The sequence below is a fragment of the Ovis aries genome, chromosome 11 (assembly GCF_016772045.2).
Source record: "Ovis aries strain OAR_USU_Benz2616 breed Rambouillet chromosome 11, ARS-UI_Ramb_v3.0, whole genome shotgun sequence".
NCBI classification, from domain to species: Eukaryota; Metazoa; Chordata; class Mammalia; order Artiodactyla; family Bovidae; genus Ovis; species Ovis aries.
This window is the reverse complement of record NC_056064.1, coordinates 8,479,076-8,500,217: the sequence shown is the minus strand read 5'-3', so window position 1 is coordinate 8,500,217 and position 21,142 is coordinate 8,479,076. Positions and strand designations below refer to the sequence as shown.

General features: G+C 41.8%; 2 protein-coding genes across 27 annotated transcripts in view; both read left to right on the top strand.

Moving 5' to 3' along the window:
• The first annotated feature begins 2,172 nt into the window (after positions 1 to 2,172).
• On the top strand, positions 2,173 to 7,987 carry SRSF1 (serine and arginine rich splicing factor 1). 2 transcript variants are annotated; one of them, XR_003590770.3, is made up of 5 exons: positions 2,173 to 2,475; positions 2,889 to 3,073; positions 3,439 to 3,611; positions 3,815 to 4,494; positions 5,411 to 7,987. XR_003590770.3 is itself a non-coding variant. In XM_012185167.5 (4 exons), the coding sequence occupies exons 1-4, from the start codon at positions 2,282 to 2,284 to the stop codon at positions 4,007 to 4,009; spliced, it is 747 nt and encodes a 248-aa protein (XP_012040557.3). In that variant the 5' UTR covers positions 2,173 to 2,281; the 3' UTR covers positions 4,010 to 7,987. The 2 variants fall into 2 exon arrangements, 1 of the variants encoding a protein (XP_012040557.3); XM_012185167.5 differs by having other exon boundaries at positions 3,815 to 7,987.
• Positions 5,522 to 21,142, top strand: part of VEZF1 (vascular endothelial zinc finger 1) — a 30,315-nt gene continuing 14,694 nt past the window's right edge. For 15 of the 25 annotated variants that reach the window (XM_012185159.5, XM_012185158.5, XM_012185157.5 and 12 more), the window contains exon 1: positions 5,522 to 20,916. In XM_012185159.5, coding sequence (XP_012040549.1) covers positions 20,860 to 20,916 — 57 coding nt within the window. In that variant the 5' untranslated portion in view covers positions 5,522 to 20,859. The remainder of the gene's footprint in view (positions 20,917 to 21,142) is intronic. The other 10 variants (XM_060394743.1, XM_060394741.1, XM_060394745.1 and 7 more) reach the window with 10 other exon arrangements.

Genomic DNA, 21,142 nt, shown 5'->3' with positions numbered 1-21,142 from the left:
AAGAAGCTTGCTCCTTGGAAGAAAAGTTATGACCGACCTAGATAGCACATTCAAAAGCAGAGACATTACTTTGCTGACTACGGTCTGTCTAGTCAAGGCTATGGTTTTTCCTGCGGTCATGTATGGATTTGAGAGTTGGACTGTGAAGAAGGCTGAGCGCCAAAGAATTGATGCTTTTGAACTGTGGTATTAGAGAAGACTCTTAAACCTCCCGTGGACTGCAAGGAGATCCAACCAATCCATTCTAAAGATCAGCCCTGGGATTTCTTTTGGAAGGAATGATGCTAAAGCTGAAACTCCAGTACTTTGGCCACCTCATGTGAAGAGTTGACTCATTGGAGAAGACTCTGATGCTGGGAGGGATTGGGGGCAGGAGGAGAAGGGGACGACAGAGGATGAGATGGCTGGATGGCATCACTGACTCAATGGACATGCATGAGTCTGAGTGAACTCCAGGAGTTGGTGATGGACAGGGAGGCCTGGCGTCCTGCGATTCATGGGGTCGCAAAGAGTCAGACACAACTGAGCGACTGAACTGAAGTCATGTAGATGTAAGACAGAAATCAAACCAATATTATAAACCAATCATCAACCAACTAAAAATAGATAAGTATTTAAAAAATAAAAAGGCAATAGATAAAATATGTCAATGAAGGATGATTTAAAGGACAAAAAAGTACACATACAAAATTTTGTCAACTATCACAGAGATTTTAAGAACTACCAAAGCTCCTCCATGGATCTGGAGCAAAGTAAATCTGTATTTTGGGATTACTGAGAAACATTTACTAGAATATATTCAATCAACTTATAGAACTGAAAGCATGTCATCTTTTTTCTTTTTAATTTCAAAGGCACCTAGATTTCTCCACCTAGTTTTAATAACGTTTTATAGTATCTTTATAAAACTGCCTTACAGCCCTGAGGAGAGGGACTATTACAAATACATACATAAACTGAAGAAAATCATCCTTACCCTTAGGGTGCAGAGCTAGCTGTTTTAGCATATTTATGACTGCAGGTTTGTTGTTTTAATTTGAATTCATCACTAATAATGTAAAGTTCCAGCATTTCATATAAAAAACCAGATTTCAAATAGATATCTCTATAGGAAAAAATGTAGAAGTTCTAATCTCCCTGGACCTGACTAGCAGATCAGTCTTGAGCAGCAACTGTGGTCTCCAGCGGCCACAGCAGTTCTCACAAGTTCATTGGGCTCATTTATATTACTTGAGAGGCCTGCTAATGAGTTCAAAACAAGGAACTTCAGGATTCTGCATACACACACGCAGGCGCGTGTGTTTTTTCTCGTTCTTTGAAAAAGGATGGAGAAGTAACAGGCACCATTCATTCTGCAGCCTTCAATGCACCTTTCCGCTGCGTTGGGCCTAGTAATAGGCGATGAAAAAAGAGAGAGATCTGGGTCCCGGTTGGTACCACCAACGATTGGTCAGAGCAGGAATCGCCGCCACTAACAAACACAAGCAGTGTTGAATGTAGTTATTAAATATATACAAAGCTTGGTGCTGAACCGAAGGTAGAACGGTACTTGATGTAGAATCTAAGGAATCTAAGCTCGGCTCCCCTATATTACACAGTCGTCTAGGCAGCGCACAGGTTCACAGGAGACGAGGCGGAAACACAGTGATGGCTTGCCTCTGCACAGAATCACAGACAACGCCGACTCCCGGACTGGGCGCAGTCTCCTAAGACGCGCCCGTTTCCGGAGCAACCGCCCAGTCCCTCCCCCATTGACTCCGCCCCCGGGGGCGTCTTTCCCGCCCAAGGCCGTTAACCCCGCAGAGCATTGTGGGATAAAGCTATAGGCTAGGTTTCACTAAATCCTTCCAAAGCGCCTTTGCTTTAAGAGACTTATTCCTGGGGAAACTGATTATTCTTTAGGACTCGACAAGATTAATAACCCTCTTTTACAAGGGCTCTGCCCTAAATCTTTACCACAGGGCCGGTCACTTCCTTTGCAAAGCTCTCGGCACCACGGGAACGCGGGAACTTTTTTCCCTTCGCGCGGAGGGTGACGTCGCGCGTGCGCCAGCGTCCCTTTCGCTGCACACCCGTTACGCTCTTGCGCGTGCGCAGTGAGATCGAATAGCTGCTTCCTCCCGCTTCTCTTCTTCCCTCCCCCCCATATCCGTGCGCCGAGCTGATAAAGGCGCCATTTTGGAGGGGCCGCGGGAGACGTGGTGTCGCGGCGGGCTCGCTCTGCCGTTCGCTAGGCTTGGTGGGAAGGCCTGTTCTCGAGTCCGCGCTTTTCGTCGCCGCCATGTCGGGAGGTGGTGTGATTCGTGGCCCGGCAGGGAACAACGACTGCCGCATCTACGTAGGGAACTTACCTCCAGACATCCGAACCAAGGACATTGAGGACGTGTTCTACAAATACGGTGCTATCCGCGACATCGACCTGAAGAATCGCCGCGGAGGACCGCCCTTCGCCTTCGTTGAGTTCGAGGACCCGCGGTGAGGCGGCCAGGGACTTGCGGCCTTGAGGATATAGGTTGGAGTAGTTGGGGAGTGCTCCAAGGCCTTAGAGAGAATGGGGACGTGGGCTCTGAGGTTGGGAGCAAGACGAGTCGGCCGCGCACGAGTGAAGTGAGGAGCCGAGTCGGTGAGGCTTCCCTGGTGACTGGGTCCCCCGGGCGTCTCCGGAGCCGGCTCGCGGGCTCGGAGCGGGAAACTGAGGCGCTGAGGGCTGCTGTAGTGGTCGGGAGCCTGGCGTGCTTCTGGGTGGGGGAGGGGCCGTCCCTATTATGCGGCGCATGTGGGCTCTTCCACCCCGGGTGCGCATGTGCGGGGCGCTGCTGGCTCCCCGACGGAGGTGGCCACCCCTCCCGGCCCTTTTTCTTACCCTTCGGCTTTCTGTAATCACGCAGGGATGCGGAAGACGCGGTGTACGGTCGCGACGGCTATGATTACGATGGATATCGTCTGCGGGTGGAGTTTCCTCGAAGTGGCCGTGGTACAGGCCGAGGCGGCGGCGGGGGTGGAGGTGGCGGGGCTCCCCGGGGCCGCTATGGCCCCCCATCCAGGCGTTCTGAAAACAGAGTGGTTGTCTCTGGTAAGTTGACCGTTCCGCGCGGGTCGATGTCACTTTTGGACAGATCCTACACTTTAAAGTTTTCCTTGCATGCGTAGTTTGACAAATGCTAGCTTTCATGGTAGGTCTTTAAATTATTTCAGTCGCATGGATGAATTTAGTAACCAGGAATTACTGTATTTGAGATTTAACGAATTAGATTGCAGTGTCTAGAATATGAAGATCATTACTTTGTAAATAATTTGGGGCTTTTAATTCTAGAATTTTGAATCATTAACCTAGGATGTTAAAACTAATCATTAATTTTAAAGTAGTCTTGGTTCTAATGTAAATTTTAACTTTAATGTGAAATACTAGGATAATTGTTGAAAAAAACTCTTTTTCAGGACTGCCTCCAAGTGGAAGCTGGCAGGATTTAAAGGATCACATGCGTGAAGCAGGTGATGTATGTTATGCTGATGTTTACCGAGATGGCACTGGTGTCGTGGAGTTTGTACGGAAAGAAGATATGACCTATGCAGTTCGAAAACTGGATAACACTAAGTTTAGATCTCATGAGGTAGGTTATACACTTATTCTTTTTATTGGCCAGAATTGGATACAGTGGTCTTAACTGTGGAATTTGAAGGTAAGATTCAGGCAAGGGTGTCCAAGTAAACCCAGTAAAGTGCCTCTGGTTTAAATTACGTTGTATTCATTCAGCATGCCTGAAGACAGGTGAAAACTTAGATCTTTCAATCGAAAGTTCTGTCTATTCAATAGGGAGAAACTGCCTACATCCGGGTTAAAGTTGATGGGCCCAGAAGTCCAAGTTATGGAAGATCTCGATCTCGAAGCCGTAGTCGTAGCAGAAGCCGTAGCAGAAGCAACAGCAGGAGTCGAAGTTATTCCCCAAGGAGAAGCAGAGGATCACCACGCTATTCTCCCCGTCATAGCAGATCTCGCTCTCGTACATAAGATGATTGGTGACACTTTTTTGTAGAACCCATGTTGTATACAGTTTTCCTTTATTCAGTACAATCTTTTCATTTTTTAATTCAAACTGTTTTGTTCAGAATGGGCTAAAGTGTTGAATTGCATTCTTGTGTAATACCCCTTGCTCCTAACATCTACATTCCCCTCATGTCGATAAATTGTATTTTAAGTGATGTCATAGCCAGGATTGTTTAAATTTAGTTAACTCTCCATGCTCTTCAGACTGTGATATTGTGTAAATGTCTATTCTGCTCTGGTTTGTGTGAACTGGGATGTTGGGGGTGTTTGTGGTTATCTTACCTGGGGAAGTTCTTATGTTTATCTTGCTTTTCATGTGTCTTTCTGTAGACATATCTGAAGAGATGGATTAAGAATGCTTTGGATTAAGGATTGTGGAGCACATTTCAATCATTTTAGGATTGTCAAAAGGAGGATTGAGGAGGATCAGATCAATAATGGAGGCAATGGTATGACTCCAAGTGCTATTGTCACAGATGAAATTGGCAGTATTGACCTTATACTAAAGGCAAGGGTTTAAATTGATTATGTATACATCTACCATAAAACACTTGTAAGCATCTTAATGCAGTTACCTTTAGCTACAATTGCTTTGCTCTTTAAACCTTGGCAATTGTGGCAAAATTACATTGCCCATTTTGTAACTATTTTGCTCCCTTCCCTTTTTTATTTTAATAGGGACTAATGTGGGAAGAACTGGCTAATTTGTCATAATGCTTAGTTACAACTGTTAATGTGTGACCTGCTGTTGGTGTACATGTGGGTACAGGGTGTCTTTAATTCCAACCAGATAGAGTATAATATCAATACTGCTAAATCTGCATGTCCTCTGTGTGACTGATATAGCGTTGCTACTTCATTTTTTAAAGACAAAATGAAAGCAAAATATAGAATTCCAACATATTGGTGTAGATAATCTAGTTGGGAATAATTTTAAGTCTCACCTTCCCCTTTAAACTAGTATTCATAATTGACTCATGTTTAAAATACTTTTAATTTACAAATTAAATTACAAATGGGAGCATTAGATTTAGTTTAGACTTAGGGGGGTAGCAGTACCAGTAAACTTTTCAACTACGTAACTTTTTGCAACCACAAAACCTGTAATACGCTGTACAGTAACAAGTGTTGGCATTATCAGTTGAACTGTAAATATAAAATGCTTCTTCCAATTAGTCTCTATGATGATTAAGTTTCTAAAATTTATCAGAACACCATTCAGAAACTTGTTTTGGGGAATTTGATAGTTATTGATGTACATCTGTTAAACTGATGACAGACATAACTCATCATTCCCCAGAAACCTTTTTTGATTACAGTATCTAACATTTTGCCTCCTCTTTTTTGGTTTTGCTGGTTATAAAGGTTTGGATTGGAGAGGGCTCACTGGATCCCAATCCTTGGAGCTGGATCATTGGATTCAAATCATAATGTGGATAGGATAGGGAGGATGAATTACAAGGATTCATGGAGCGGGATCAGATTACCAGGAACATAGGAGTGGATTCCTGCCCCAACCAAACCGCATTCGTGTGGATTTTTTTTTTTTTTATTCAACTTAATTGGCTATTCCAAAGATTTTTTTTTTCCTATTTTTGACGATTGGAGCCCTTAAGATGCACGATGGAATTGTGTTTTGCATTTTTGGTAAAAGGAGCAAAGCGAGGACCTGGAGATATACGCTGGAGCAATCTCCTTGGAAGGATTCAGCACGAGTAGATGGTAAACATTTAAAGGGGAAAGGGGGGGTTTGTTTAAAATAGTAAATCAGTAAGTCACTTCTAAATTTAAAAAAAAACAAAATTGGAGTTGAAGAATAAGTAGGTTTCCAATTGGCTGTTGCCGTTTTTCTTTGAAAAAAATAAACATTTTTTAAAAAACTATGCATGGTTGTCCTTTTTCCTCTTGTAAGATTTTTTTTACTGGGTGACTAGTCTCAGTTAATACTTAAAATTGATAAGATTCTGATTTTTTTGTGTTTGTGTTAGTAAATTAAAGGTTCTTGAAAGGAATTTGCTAATAAATGGTATTATCTCTTACTGTTAATTGTAAAAGTCTTCAGGGGAAGATAAAAAGTGAGAATAAGATAGTTGTGTATGTAATGTCGTAAATGAGGGGTGATTTAGTTTCTGGAGGATAAGCTGCAAAGCTCTGGTTAAAAATGACTAAATTTATGGATACTGCTTATTTTTGGTAATTAGCATAGAGTTTTGTGTAAAATCAGGTAATGACTAGTGAATGTTGGTATTATTAGCCTTTGAGTTTCTCAATGAAAATAGTTCATCTCAAAAATTGGTAAGTATTAAAATTCAGCACAGATTATAATTCTTAACAGATTACATTTACTGTTTGAAATCTGAATAGCACACTGGAAGATTTAACTGTTTGAGTGAATCATTGCTAATAAAAAGCTGGGCATTCTTTAGAATTTTGCCTTGGAACTCTTCTTAACCATAAAGTTACTATCCAGAACATACCAAAGCAGTGATGACATCTTGTCATCTACTAGTTTTTGTATCTTTACTTGGTAGCCCCTTGGTGCTAAATTTTCACTTAGAGTTGGGGGAAGGAAGGGGGTTTTTACTTAGTATTCCTGATCTTTATTCTGATTTCCTGATAGCTAGTCACAATCATCAGACCACTTTTTGTGCATCTAAAAGATAGCTAAATCATAAGATTTCCCTGGAGTGTTAATTATAATTGGAAGCAGGATTTAAGGCTGCTATTCAGGTGATGTGATTTCAAACCTAGGAGACACTAGAAATCTTGGTAGTGCAGACAGCCTAAAGATTTGCATAAAGTCACCCAGCCAGTACATTTAAATGCACCTTGTGGAATGTCATGAGGAAGAGAAAGGATAGTAAAGTCAAGATTAGGATTCCATTTTTTAGAGCATTTTGTATCGATCCATTAAGGGAGTAACTAGTTTTAATGTAGGAATTCAAAATATAGTGTTCAAGAGTAGACAGTAGGTAAAACTAGGTTTCATCTGAGTTGGCAAAAAAGTTCAAGTTTTTTTGTAAGACATTAAATGATTTTGGAAAGAGCTAGACTTTTCTGGGCCCTGAGTTAATTAGTATTCATTCACTCAGAAGTTGAGTGCATTTAAGCTAAGTTGAAAGATGAGCTCTACTTTAGGAGTGATAGTAGTCCCAATCAGATTGAAGTGAGATGGAAAATACTACTTGCCTGTATGTAGGCTTTTTAAGATTAGAGATTTAACCTGTGTATGAACGGGGCCAGGTTTTCCAGTTCAGTAGGAGTAGACTAGACGACAAAATGTCAGAGGAGATGCAGACTATGTGACAGTCTTAGGAAATGGACCTTAAATCTCTACCTATATTAGCAACTCTTAGAAGAAAGTCATACTTGGGGATTAAAACAGTCTTGGATTTTCTGCTTTTCTCCGTATTTGTGTGCCCTTAGATGTTGTAGGGAGCTTATAATTTATTTTCTAATCAAGGAAAAGTTTAAGAATTATTTCTCATAACATCAGATTGAGTAACCCACCTTGCTGTTCAGCCTACATCCTGGAAACAAAAGGTAAGAAACCCATTTTCTGGTTCCTAATTGTTTGGGATCTGAATTTTATGTTTAAAATTTAAGTTTAGTAATTTTTTTAAAAAATGCTGTTTGGAATGTGAACAGATTTCCTTCATTTAAAATGTTTTTCCCCCCTTAAGTTTTATAGTTTGGAATGTTAATGTATCTACTCATTGTAGTGCTTTAACTTGAATATGATTCTAGGTTTTAACTTTCTCAGTTTTGTCTTTGAAATATATCTTGCTTGTTAAGGTACTTTTTTTTTCTTTTTTTCAAGTTTCTGTGAATTATTTGTGTGCTTTTTTGCTTCCTTTGTACATGACGTTGTAATTAAATCACAAGTTACATGTCTGTATTTACCATAAATAGTATTAAAAGGAAAGAAACTATTAGACTGAAGTTCTGTTATAACCATTCTTTGGTTTAACCTATTTCTGTCAGGGTATGAAGAATACAAAGAAAACAGGTTCTCAATCTTTTATCCCAGAACTCCAAAATCTTCTGTTTAGCAAATTGAATGTAAAATATGGCCAAAATCAATGCATTTGTTTTGTACTTTGGTGTGACTAAGAAATACTAATGTCAATTGTCACAGGTTGTGCTGAGTGTTAATGTGGTAAAGGATCTATATATGAAACCTTTATAAAATGCAAAACACTCTGGATTTCAAATACATCTGCCCCAGAGAGTTTGGATAAAGGGTTGTAGAACCGTTACAGATTACACGGAGTGAAGGCTTCTGTGTAGTTTGGGCGTGTGAGTGAAAACAAACCCGGTTACTCTGATTTCTTTGTTAAGCTGTTAGCTCCACATCTCTTTAGGCTGAAGCAGCCACCAGAAAAGGTATGATACATTTTTTAATATTCTGTTGTTCTAGTGAACTTGTAATTGTCTCCACTGAAGGAAATAAATATTCTGCCATTCCATGCAGTGGAATACTCTCTTTGGGGGTAATTTTTCCCAGCACCTATTTTTTTAAATAAGAATCTGATCCTATAGGAAAGGGTGGGATTGGCATGAAGTAAAGGGAGGTTATAAGGAAAGGTGTTCATTTTGTCTCCTGATTGTTGAATAAATAGTAATCCTGGCAAAAACTTTTGCTTAAAATGTAGATCCAAGAACTTACAGTATACTTAAAACAGCTTATCCATGTGATTATACTTAAGATTGAGGTTGGGTTGGGGGGTGCTGCTTCTAACTTTGAAAGCTATACCTGAAAACCTTTTAATGTGATTTGTAGGGGTGAAAGGAAAGATCTTTTTCTTATACAAAAGTTCTTGGTGCTGCTTAGGCAGAAAAAAATCTCAAACATTTTGAAATAGATCACTCACTGGCAAAAGAGAAAACATAAGGCGGATGCCATTTATGTAGGTATGTAAAACAGAAGAAACGGTTGAGGAGATCCTGGGTGACATTTCTTAAAAAGGTTAAAGTATTTTACCTTTTTATAATTCCTGATAGAATTATCAGTGTAAAGATAGTAGAAATTAAGAGCTATAGAATGCTTAACTCATCTTCACCGAATATACTCTGAGCAAACAATTTTAAAGGTATGCCCGATGTCTAATGAGTTGTCTGGATGGATGTTATTTTGTTTACCATGGTCTTATTTCACTCCCCGTATTTGAGTAATGTTAGGGAAAAAACCACATAGCCGCTAGAGGGTGCTATGATGCCAAATTAACCAGGAAATACCCTAGGGCAAAGAATGGTAACAGCAAGGTGGAAACTTAATCCTGTATCAGCTCCAAACTTAGAATTTTTTGGTCGTGTTTTTTTTTTCCTGTAGCTCTACCTTTGCCTCTCCATCCATCTGTTGGTCAAAATCCTTTGCCTTTTCCTTTAGGTTTTGAATAGTACTTAATGAGTACCAAGCTTGTATAAGGGCTTCCCTGGTGGCACAGAGGCTAAAGCGTCTGCCTGCAATGTGGGAGACCGGAGTTCGATCCCTGGGTCGGGAAGATCCCCTGGAGAAGGAAATGGCAACCCACTCCAGTATTCTTGCCTGGAGAACCCCATGAACAGAGGAGCCTGGTGGGCTACAGTCCACCGGGTTGCAAAGAGTCAGACACAACTGAGCAACTTTCAAGCTTGAATAAATCACAAAACTGTCTAGCTTCTGGGACTTAGGACAAAATGTTGAAGATGTGAAGCTGCTTGTTTTTCTGCCTGCCTTGTACATCTCCCAAGTATGTAATAGTAAGGCCAGAAGTGTAGGACTCAGGTGCAGGGGTGCCACCCATTCCCCCTCCTCCCCCCTCCAGCCATGGAATTGGTCATGTGCTACACAAAATGAGTATCCTTTGAGAAACCTTCATATGGTGTGAAACACTTTCTGGAGTGATAAGTCTTATTTCTTGACATTACTGAGACTTGCAGTGATTGTTACTGTGTCTTACAACCCTATCTGTTCATCAGGTTGGCTACTTAAATTTTTCTATTCTACAGAACAGGCAGAGTATCCTGTGATCAAAATGTCAGTACAGACTTCTCTGTTAGGAACTAACACCTCAGCGTTTGTCATTCCCACCTCCGTTCAACTTTACATTACAAAAATGTAAAGGACACAAGCTTTTTTGTCACTAAAAAGTTTTTTAGGCCCACTTGTGATACCATTTAGTCAATATGGGAGCACTTGTCTTCAGACACAAATGTTAAAAACTGCTTTGAAGAATAAGACACCAAAAGAGGATAAATACAGGTATTCTAGAAGAGAATCACGTTTACACACATAACCTTGCCTACCAAGCTCACATTTTATGTAGCAAGTTAGGCTACCAAAGATAGTTGCTAACTAGTGAGATAGCCTTGCTGCAAATTGGGTTGAGTACTGAAAGTGCAGTAAATTATCCCTTAATTCAAGAAATGTTAGCTCTGACATCTTAACTTGTGAAGAGACTAAATCCTAAATTGCTCAACTGAAAATCTGGAATTCCCCTTTATAAAAGAAAAAGGCTAAACTTGAAGGTGGTTTTAAGTGCCAGATGACATGGCAGAATTGTACCCTGAAGTGCTGGGTATTAGGGGAGCCTTTGTAAGTTTAAGATAAGCTTTCAGGTTATGTTTATTAAGGTTTAATCCTTACGAATGGACTACTACATCAGTTGACAAAACATAACCTACAGCCTTTAACTGGGACTTGGAGTCTTGGGCTGAATCTAAAGCTGTTGATAACCTCATCCCAGTATCAAAAGTCATCTCTGAGAACTTAACACCTACCATACTGCGTTGGCACAGACTTCATGTATATCTGGTATGGCATATGTTACCTTCTATCCATTTATCTGCCTCATCCCGATTTGTGAGTTTTTTTGGTAAGGAACCAAGACAGTCCGTCACCTGATAGTAGTCACTGAAAAAGCACTGCTCATCCTTCCCCATTGTTCTGCATAGCACTTTTCTGCCGTATCTTAAAACTCAAGCCAGTATACCTTTAGCCAGTGAATTGTTTATTGTCTCTTCTAATTTCTAACAGGTCATACCTGTTTTCCCCTTTCTTCCCTGTTCTTCCATAGCACAATGTTGTGCACTGTGTAGATACTCGAAAGATCACTCAATTCAGGTGCTTAGAAAGAGAAATATAGACATTTTAACTATTTTACTTCCCTTTCTGAGTATGTTGAGTAAGTAACCAGTAAATAGACTCAGGTTCTTCTGTTTGCAAGTTGGAAATCAGTCCTTCAGTTGATAAAGAAGAAGCTAAGTAACATTAAGACATTTTCCATCCTTCTATCTCCTGATATTTCTAACAGTTTTTGGAGAATTTTGTTTCTTGAATTACAAAATAAGTGACATCCACAACGTTAAGGGGCTTCCCCGGTGGCTCCGCGGTGAAGAATCCGCCTGTAGTGCAGGAGGTGCTGGTTCAGTCCCAGTCAGTAAGAGCCCCTGGAGGAGGGAATGGCAGCCCACGCCAGTGCTCTTGTCTGGAGAGTCCCATGGACTGAGGAGCCTGGCGGGCTGCAGTCCACAGGGTCACAAAGGGTTGGACATGACTGAAGCACCTGAGCATGCACAACTTAGACGAGATGTAAGATGTTGGTTAACAGTACACTACAAGTGTGCATGACAGTAAGTGTGCTTGTTAACAAGCTCACTACAGAAACTGATTGCTGTGTTCTCTGACACTGCAGAGTAAACGTGTCGCATGGTGAAAATCAAGTTCTGTGTCTTGATGTAACCAGTTTTTAGCCACAGTGCATTTGTGCCTGTCACTTCACAAGAATAAGGTTTCATTTACTTCCCAGGTAGAGCGCTTCAAAATGCTGTTTGAATTTGTCTCCCAACTTCATCTGCCATGCTGACATCTTTGTCCGCACACCCAAAATCATTACTGAAGAAATGAAAAACCAGTTAACTGGCCACCTCCATCCTGGCCATCCAGCCTGATCTTCCTAAAACTTGCTCATCTAGTATGAAACAGTGGAGTGTAGTCTACAATTTATCACCATTTTCAATCACATTTTCCCTGCTCTGGGTGATCTGGGAAACATTTTTTACTGATCATGATTGTTTTTACTTCTATATATTTTATATGTTTTCAAACTTTTCTGCCCTTATTAGTAGTCACCCTGCTGCTTCAAGTCCTTATTACTGTCGTTATAGTTAATTTCTGAAATTATAAAAACCAAGCTTCGAAACCCATAAAATAGCTGTGTTCTCTGTGATGTATTTAGTCTCACAATTTTATTACTGTTGAAATTTGTATGTTAATTTTTTCTACCTAGTAGAATTTTTGTTGTATTGGTATTTCCCAGTGAGCCAAATGTTTACTTACTAGATGGAGTTCTTCAAAACGCTATTTGGATTTGTTTTCCACCTCCAGTTGGCAGTTTAATAAATGTTGATTGACAGAATTTTAGTACTCCTTAAAAGCAAAATTGTATAGAAACCTAGTCCACAAACTATTGGTTGACTGGGTAGATTATTGGAGAAAGTGGTAATCCTAACATTGCATCAGATAATTTCTCAGCTGTGAAAATAGGAAGTGCAAATTACTGTTGACCATTCATGTTAGAGGTGCTGACCTGCCACACTGTAAAAATGACTATAGGCAGCCTTCTGTATCTGCAGTTGATGCATCTGCAGACTGAACCAACCCTAGATTGTGTAGCACTGGAAGGAAGAAGCACACAAGTGGCCCTGCATGGTCCAGCCTGTGCTCCAGGGCCAGCTCATTTAAACGCTAGCTTAAGCCACGTATAACCGTAGAAACAAGTACTGTCCCCCAAATCAGTCTTGCAAAGTAAAAAAGTTGTCTTGTTGCAAGACGTGCCACACTTCAGTGCAGGTCCTCTAGGATTGATGTGTCTCCTTTAGGAGCAGAGGGGTTCCCTCTGGCTTTCTCCCAAAGCGAAAGCCAGTTGTGTCTGACTCTTGCGACCCCATGGACTATGTAGTCCATGGAATTCTCCAGGCCAGAATACTGGAGTGGGTAACCTTTCCCTTCTCCAGGGGATCTTCCCAATCCAGGTCTCCCTGCTTTCTCCTGGATTTTCCATTATTAAGCATAATTCTTACAGAAGAAGCCTTAAATTAGTTCTGAATTTAGTAATCCTGTCTCAATGAGTTTCTACAGTTTTCTCATTAGGGTTGAATTATTTTGGTTTTTTATTAGTAGTTATCCTTAAAGAGATTTATAGATAGAATGAAGAAACTGGGTAGTATATTTACTGGCTTGGGAATCTTAACATTACTCCAGGACCCTGACCCTGATCCTTAGGCTGAGAGAGGATCAGCTAGCATAAGCAGTTCTCAAAGCCATGGACTCTGGAAACTCACAAATCTTGAAAGCACTCACATTACTTTTGCCTTTGAAAACTTCCCTTCATGATCTGCTAAAGACTAAAGCATTCTTAGTCTGAAGAATGATCTAAAGAAAGACTAAAGCACTAATTGCATTGTGTTTCTGCTTTGCTTTTCTTCAGCATGGTGTCACGTAATGTGTACACCTCCGTGTTGCCCTTAAACTGTTGTCTGATTTCATGTATGTTTTGATTTCCTCCAGCTACATGGTAAACTCCTAGAGACCAAAATCGGTATTAATAACTTTCTGACACTTTTTCTAAGATGCTTGGTGCACAACACTGACCTTACTGTTTATGTATGAATACGGTCATGAAATCCTCAGCAGGTGAACTGCATAGCTTAGATCCTATATGTAGTGTGGTCCTCCAGTCAGATTGGGCTTATTCCCAAAGTCGTGACTTCAAGAGTTTGTGCCATTTTCTACCTTCTTAGTGGAGAAGTTAGAGGGGGAAATGCAAGGACACAGGACAAATACTTAGTGGAAGTAGTCGCTGGTTTTTTTTTTTTTTTTTTTTTGGAGTGCTTTGACTCTAATTCTCCAATGTTTCTAGCCTTATTTTGGAGTTGGAGGAAATGAACTCAAAGATGTTAAAGTGACAGAACTTGAGTCTATGTCTTCTAGTGACAAGCTCTTGTTTATTTTATTACTATATTGTTTTTTTTTTTAAAACCGGCCTTTTTCCAGTGGAGAGGTTGAGGGGAAAGAAGTCTTTGACCCAAGTGGTCACTATCTGTAATACCCACTGGATGCCACCAGGGTGCCCCATGGTGCTGCCTTTGATCCATGTTCTTAGCCAGGTTGATGGGGCTGTTTCAAAGTGTTCATCTTGTCACAGTGACCATCGCCCAGAGCCCAGCAGTACAAAGTGGGGTACTTAGCTCCCTGGCTTTCCAGTGTGCAGTGCATAGCCAACATCAGAGAAGCCCTTGCCCTCTTTTGACCCCTTCTGGTCACACTGGCCCCACAGAAAGCAGACCAGACAATGACCAGAGCCTGGCTAGCTACTCTTACCAAGCTACAGTCTCAGAGGATAGTAGCAGGAAAAAGACCCTGAGAATTGATAAATGTAAACATGCACTTGTTTTGTTAGCTAAGTGTACACTTAAATTCTTATTAGCAAGGTAGATCTGATACACAAAACCGTATTGAGTTGCTTTATCAGCTTTGAAAGCAACGTGTGATGACTTTCTGGTTTGCAGTAACAGTCTGCGTTATACTTGGTCCTGAGCGTACAGCCTATTAGGCATTAGTTGTGATATTCAGCCCTAGATGACAGCCCAGTGTCAAAGCTGTCAGTTATGTGAGAACCAATGAAGTGAAGTCTCATTTAGCACGACAAGTAGCCCCTTTAATGTTTTCTTTTCTTCCCAGTGCTCTTATAATCATTTTGTATAAACATTTAACTAGTCTATAATTATTTCAAGTTTTGATTTCTCTATTGGAGGAGATTCTTAAACATATTCCAGTGACTGACTAGTACAGTTCCTGGCCTTAAATAGATGCTTCATAAATATTTCCTTACTGAAAAAGGATGATAGTTATGGCATAGTTCTACACATGAGCCATTTTTCTAAGGAGAGAATCCACATTAGGAGGTCTTTGTTTTGTCCAATCCATTATGAACTGAAAAGTTAGTATCTAGGGTGTCTTGGCTAGCCTTTCAAAACCTAGAATATATCATTCTAGGTTGGAGATAGCACAGCCTGAATTTTGGGCTGAAGCTGAGCTAATTAGATAGCATCCATGCAGTATCTCTAGAACTAGGTGTTTACCAGGTTTCTTAAAACCATGGGGGAGACTTAAACTTTACTGATTGAAGCTGTAGTCTTGGAGTGCCTTTTCCCCCTCCCTTTCCTGTTTTCTCAGGTACATTTCCATCCCCAAATTCCTGTGGTTTTAAGATCACTGTGGAACAAATCCCAAACCTCCCTCTAGCAGTCGAGGTTTCCTTTCAGTTTTTTCAGCTCTTCTGTGGGGAGAAAGCTAAACACAGATTGTATGAACGTGAACCTTCCATAAGCTTTGCTTAAGTGATCAGAGTAACTGATCTTTAGCTAAATGAATGCGTATAGAACATACGTGGGGGCTTCCTGAGGCTTCATGAGTTTTGCTAGATGTACTGTGTAGGTCCTGGACAAGTTAGGGATAAAGTTTATCAATTCTAATGCAAACCAAAAAAATCCCCTTGTCCCTGAGAAACCTAACTAAGCAAAACTAGTTATCTAATTTAGTTTTAATAAATTTTGTCTGAGGATAATTCTTTCATATGTGAAGAATAAACATATGCCTTTCCCATCTAAAGAATAAATTAGTGAGAGGCAGAGTGTGTGTGTATTGCAACCCCCAGGATTCTTATTTCTGGGACTGCCTTTTACCTGATGCTTTGGACACATTTTCGCTGGCTTGAATTGAGTGCTTGCCATCTGCTGTCAGCATTCACTGCTGAATAAAAGGGGAGGAAGGGGGAGAGAAAGTGAAATGAGAGGTTGTGGGGTGGGTGAGGAGTGAGGAAGCTGGAAAAATAAGAGGAAGCAGCTGGGAGCTGGGAAGTTGGGGAGGGACTTAATGTAAGGTCAGTAAACAGCTTGCAGAGGACAGGGTCAGGCCCAGGGGTGAAAGGCTAATTAACTTCTGTCAACTAGTTGAGCAGAGCTTTGTGTGCTTTGTTTTGGAGACTAAAATTACTTCAGAGGAAACATCTAGATTCTCTGAATCTGATCCATTTTCCCTGTGTATCATAGTAAATTGTTCGCCAAGTCAGAATCTATCCTGCCCTCTAGGAATTGTCCTCTTCAGGTCTAGCAAAGAGCTTGTGCCACGGTTCAGGAAATCAGGGGTGAAATGCTTCACATAGTATGAGTAGATAGCAGGTGAGCTTTATGTTTTAGTACACAACTTAAGGATTAAAGGCTGAGTACAGCTGTTGTCTCTGTAGAGTTTAAAAACCAGCTTGCCAGGTTCCCTGCACCTGCTTATATACTGGGCCAGGTGACTGACTGTAGAACTTTAGGCAGCTTCTGTAATAGTTCAGAGATCTCTCAGAGTCAAGAAACATCCTTAAAGAAGCAAATCCTGGAGCTTGTGCCAGATCTCACGCTGTCCTGGCCTCGTGTTGCCATCTCGGCATTGCTGTCAGGAGTGGAGCCACCTACCCAAAGCTTAGCCTGTTTTGTGATGCCACATCAGTGTCTTAGGCCACCACTGCTCATGTCCCTCCCTCAGGGAGCATACTCAAAACCGGTGTCGTCATTTCCTGTTTCTTTCACTGTGAAGAATAGAGGGATCCTCAGTTGAAGATCAAATTGACCCAATGAGGCTTTTTTTAATCTAAGCCACTGAAAGGAAGAGGAAGGAGCACCAATTCAGAAAGAGGGGGTCATAATATAAGATCTGCAATGTATTAACATGGTAACTCTTTGAAGACTAAGAAACAGAATCCTGTTTGAATTCTGAACTATGGAGTCTGAGATGAAGACGAAATTGACATGTTTCTGCTGGAATTTGGGTAAAGAGTGTTTACTCAGTATGTATGTTCTTGCTCTGCCCCAGTCTTCACAAGAGCATCTGGACAGGCATTAAGCACCATTTTTAAATTTTCTTATTTTTTTGCAACTGGATCATTTTTGTGGTAATGGAGATAGATGACTGCTAGCACTGTGTGTGTAGTGTCATTATATCCCTGTCTAACCAGTGGAATGTAGTGGGTGGAGGCTATACCACTGGAAAGAGCTTTTCCTTTGTACCAGAGTACCTGCTTGTGTAAGGATTTATGGTTTTGACTATTAGCATGATGTCACTGCACTAAGCTTGCTAGATTGGTTCAGGCCCACAAAGTTTGCGTGACCTGTCAACTTTTTTCAAGCTCAGCCATCACCCTGGGATTGGGGCATCTAAGGGCAGGGAGGAACAGGTGTCCAAAGGAGAAATGCTGGTGCCTGAGAGTATGTTTCCAGTTGTATTAAGTTTCTTACTTGGTGTATTTTTGACCTGTCTTAGTTTCTTTCCTTCTTGTGTCTATGCTGTTTTGCTTGCTATTTGTTGTATGTCCTCTGTCAGCCATTCAGGAGTTGTAAAATGGAAGGTGTTTCTACTCACATGTTTTATGGGTGGAACTGACGGGTTAAGCATGGTTTGTAGCAGCAGCTTTCAGAAAGAGTGAAAGGTAATAAATGTGTTACCATGGCTTTGGGTAGGTTTTGGGTATCTGGGGCATATGGCCCTTCTTAGAAACAAATGAGTATTTCAGGACCCTCAACTACCAGTAGGTCTTACTAGGGAAATGGGTAGATTTGTTCCCTGTCCCTTTGTTCCCCATGACTATGTTCAGCTGTTAAGGGATTTAAGTAGGTATTTACAGGGGAAAAAAGTGTTGTTTCCCCTTCCTCACCTTACCAGTTAAGACTAGTGATGACACTTTAGGTGGTGGAATTGAAACACAAACCCAACTTCTGACCACATGGGCCACAGGCAGTTGGCTTAAAGCCCTTAGTGTGGGGAGGTGGGAAGGGCAGATTGACTTCTGCTTTCTTCTCAGAGAAGCTTGGTTGTTTTTGTTTTTGTGTCTCGTGTGTAGGGGGGCGGCGGGGGAGGTGCAGGGTGGAGACGGGAGGTGTTAGTGGGGTGGTGGTTACCTTTGGTTTGGTCTGGTAGAGTGTGTGTCCTTTCTCTTCAGTTGCATTGAGGCTGTTAAGGGTATCATTTCTCTAGCTGATATTTTTGCAGCTAGATTTTGCAGTCTTGATTTTTACTAGAAGATCTGTTAGCTCCAGCTTTCTTACTTGAAGCATTAGTTCTTAACTGCCAGTTTGAAGCTGCTCCTGAGTAGACGGTCTCTATGAAAAGTTTTGGATTTGATTCGGTGTTACTTTCTAATGTTTGCTAGAAGTTGTCTTTGGAAATGCTAATCTTAATAGGTCTCTTCCTTTGTCATGTGTCATTAGCCTTTTGGCTGTTTACCTTAGGGCTCTCTGAGGGAGAGGCGGGTGGGGCACAGGGGAAAACTGGTTACTCTGAGAGAGAGAAAGAACTGGTTCAGGGCTCTTAGGCAGAATCCCCAGCCCTAGACTTCATCTGGAACCATTCGATAGCACCAATAAAAACACCTTCTTAGCACCTGTTATATTCCAGGGAGTGTTCTAAGCTTTTTATACAGCTCTCCTTCAGTCTCCATTTCTCTCCCATCCACAGTCCCGTCTGTGAGGCAGGTATTTACTTTGTTCTCTTTCCAGATGAGGAAATTGAGGCCCTGAAAGATTGTTACAGGTTATACACACTGGGGCAGGGAAGGTGGGAAAGAACCTGAACAAGGTGGGAAGGGAATCTGAATTTTATTTGGGTGGATGTAGGCACGTTTTTTTCCTTTTGCCTTAGACACCAGACATTTCAGTTATTCATCATATCTGGAGGTAACACTGCTAATCTTAATAGGTCACTGAGTAGGTCAGCTGATGCACTCACTGAAAGTTGTTTACAGTAATCAAGATGAATTTATTCTCTTTAGACATTGCTGTGTTTTGATTGGGCCCCAGTATGGTCTGTGGAAGCAGGCTTGAGAGGGGTTCATTTCGTTTGTAGTTAAAGATTCTGTTTGTCCTAAAGATGGAATCTTTGATCTTCCTGATTTCATTATATTCCTCAAAACACTCGGAGCTGATTGTTTTTGAGTACTCGTTCCAAATTTTGGATAGTTTCTTTGGAAAATAGCCTAAGATTTAACATTTCATCCGAATTTAAAAGATTGTTCATTTTTCTTTTTAAGGGGAAAGAAAAATCGGAGCAATTGGGAATTCTGGTTTCATCTCATGGATAGAAAAATGAGCCATTTACGTGAGGAAAAGTGATACTTCTGAATCCCGCTCTTCAGTAATGAGAACTAGACGGTTTTCACTTGACGTCTACTTTGTGGTAGTGGGGAACCCCCTTTCCAGAGGTTTTTGAGAAGGATTGCTAACAAGGGTTTTCTAGATTCTGGGGGAAGAAGTTCAAGAAAGTCCAGCAACATTGTCATTAGAAAAATGGTCTTCATCCAGTGCTAGTCTTAGAATCCTGAAGCTTCATTTTCAGCACAGTTTGAAAGGCAGCAAAGTAGAAGAGGCTGTACAGGGGAGGAGAAACACTGAGGAGAGATGTATTACAGAGACCTTGAAGTCCGTGTGTTAAGATAGGAAAGAAGCAGAGACCCGCATTCACAAAATGAAAACAAAAGAATGTGCAGTGTCTCAGGTCAGAGCCAAAAGGTTTTAGCTTACCTAGTTAATTTCTTAGGTTTACATCTTGGTTCTTTCCTTATCTTATATGTATATATAAGCTTAGGCTTCCTGAACCATTTATTTCCCTTTGCAAAAGAGACTAAAGGACATTTTTTAGCAGACATAAAGGGCCACTGTAGCAGTTTAGCTGGAGTGTAATCAGAAACTATTCATCATTTTCTGTCCCCTCCTGTCCTAGGCTGACTGGTTCCCTGATGTGTTACCTGCTTCTGCCACTGATTGAAACTGCAGAACTTCTCATTCGTCCCCAAGACTTCCAGTAGGGAATCAGCTCTAAAAGAAACCAGACCAACGTTTGCCAGCCCCTTCATTCTGGTGACTGAGGAGAGGAGAGTGGGCAGCGGGTATACATGTGTAGTGGATGGAAAAGAAACACAGACTGTCAGATTACTGTGCCTCTTCAGTTTCTTTTACCAGTCAAATTCCACAACCGTATTATTTTTATTGTGTATGTATGGGGGAAACTGGAGATGGTGACCTTGATTAGAATGTGACTTAAGAGGAATAAATGGGGGGGGAGGGGGTAAGAGAGTCAGTTATGAAAGATGTTGAAGTCGAAATAATGTGACTGAGGATTTTTTTTTTTTTAAACCAGAATTCATAAAAAAACTTGACAGAGCCTGCCCCCTCATTTCCCGCCACAGGAGACTTACAGGACTGGAGGCAATTGTTTAATAATAGCCTGTCTCTGCTATTCCCAATAGCTACCTCTATGTGAGGAATGGATAGAATGCGTTCAGGGCATCATCGTGCAAAGCTCCAGTAGCAGTGACGCCTACACGGAAGACTTGGAACTGCAAACAGAGGCTGGGGTCACCTCAGTGGCATCTGACGCCGTCCAACCAGAAGCTCGATTTTTGTTTGGGGCGGGGGGTTGGGGAGTGTGAAGAAGCAGACTGTACTAAAGAAGTAAAACAATTTCGTGTCTATACTTTCTCTTCAAAAAAAAATTTGGCGGGGGGTGGGAGAGGGGGGTGTTAAGTAGGATTTCACATCATATCTGAAGTTAGGAGGAGGATGGGGAAGCTCAGCCCTTCACCCAAGAATAACCCAGTAATGACACCTCTGCGCGTGGGAAGTGTTTCCTTCTGCACAGGGAGGATCTGAGGCTGCACCCCAGTGGGATTCCCTGCTTGAGCTGGAAGGCCACTCAGAGATGCGTGTCGCGCCAAGAGTGCGGAGGTTTCGCTGGGATGAAATACCAGCCGGGAGAGACACTCCAAGTCGAAGGGGCTTCCTCCAGCTTGGAGGTAGGGGCCGTGCTGCGCAAAAGGGACCGGAGAGCCTCGGGACCGCCGCAGCCCGCGCCTTCCGCCGAGGGCCTGCCGGGGACGCGATGCTGCCGGGCGCCGGGCCCGCGTCGTCGCCGCCGCCGGCGCGGCCGTGCCCAGCGAGGCCGCGCCAGACCCTGGCGTCCTCCATGTTCCCTCCCGGGCTCCCCCTGCTCCGGCTGCCTGGGCCGCGGACCGCAGCACC

Bases quoted from the DNA above. Each gene is read 5' to 3' on its own strand.
- SRSF1 (XM_012185167.5), top strand. From the start codon at position 2,282: ATGTCGGGAGGTGGTGTGATTCGTGGCCCGGCAGGGAACAACGACTGC. The intron at 2,476-2,888 runs GTGAGGCGGCCA...GTAATCACGCAG, and splicing joins GTTGAGTTCGAGGACCCGCG to GGATGCGGAAGACGCGGTGT. The intron at 3,612-3,814 runs GTAGGTTATACA...TCTATTCAATAG, and splicing joins CTAAGTTTAGATCTCATGAG to GGAGAAACTGCCTACATCCG.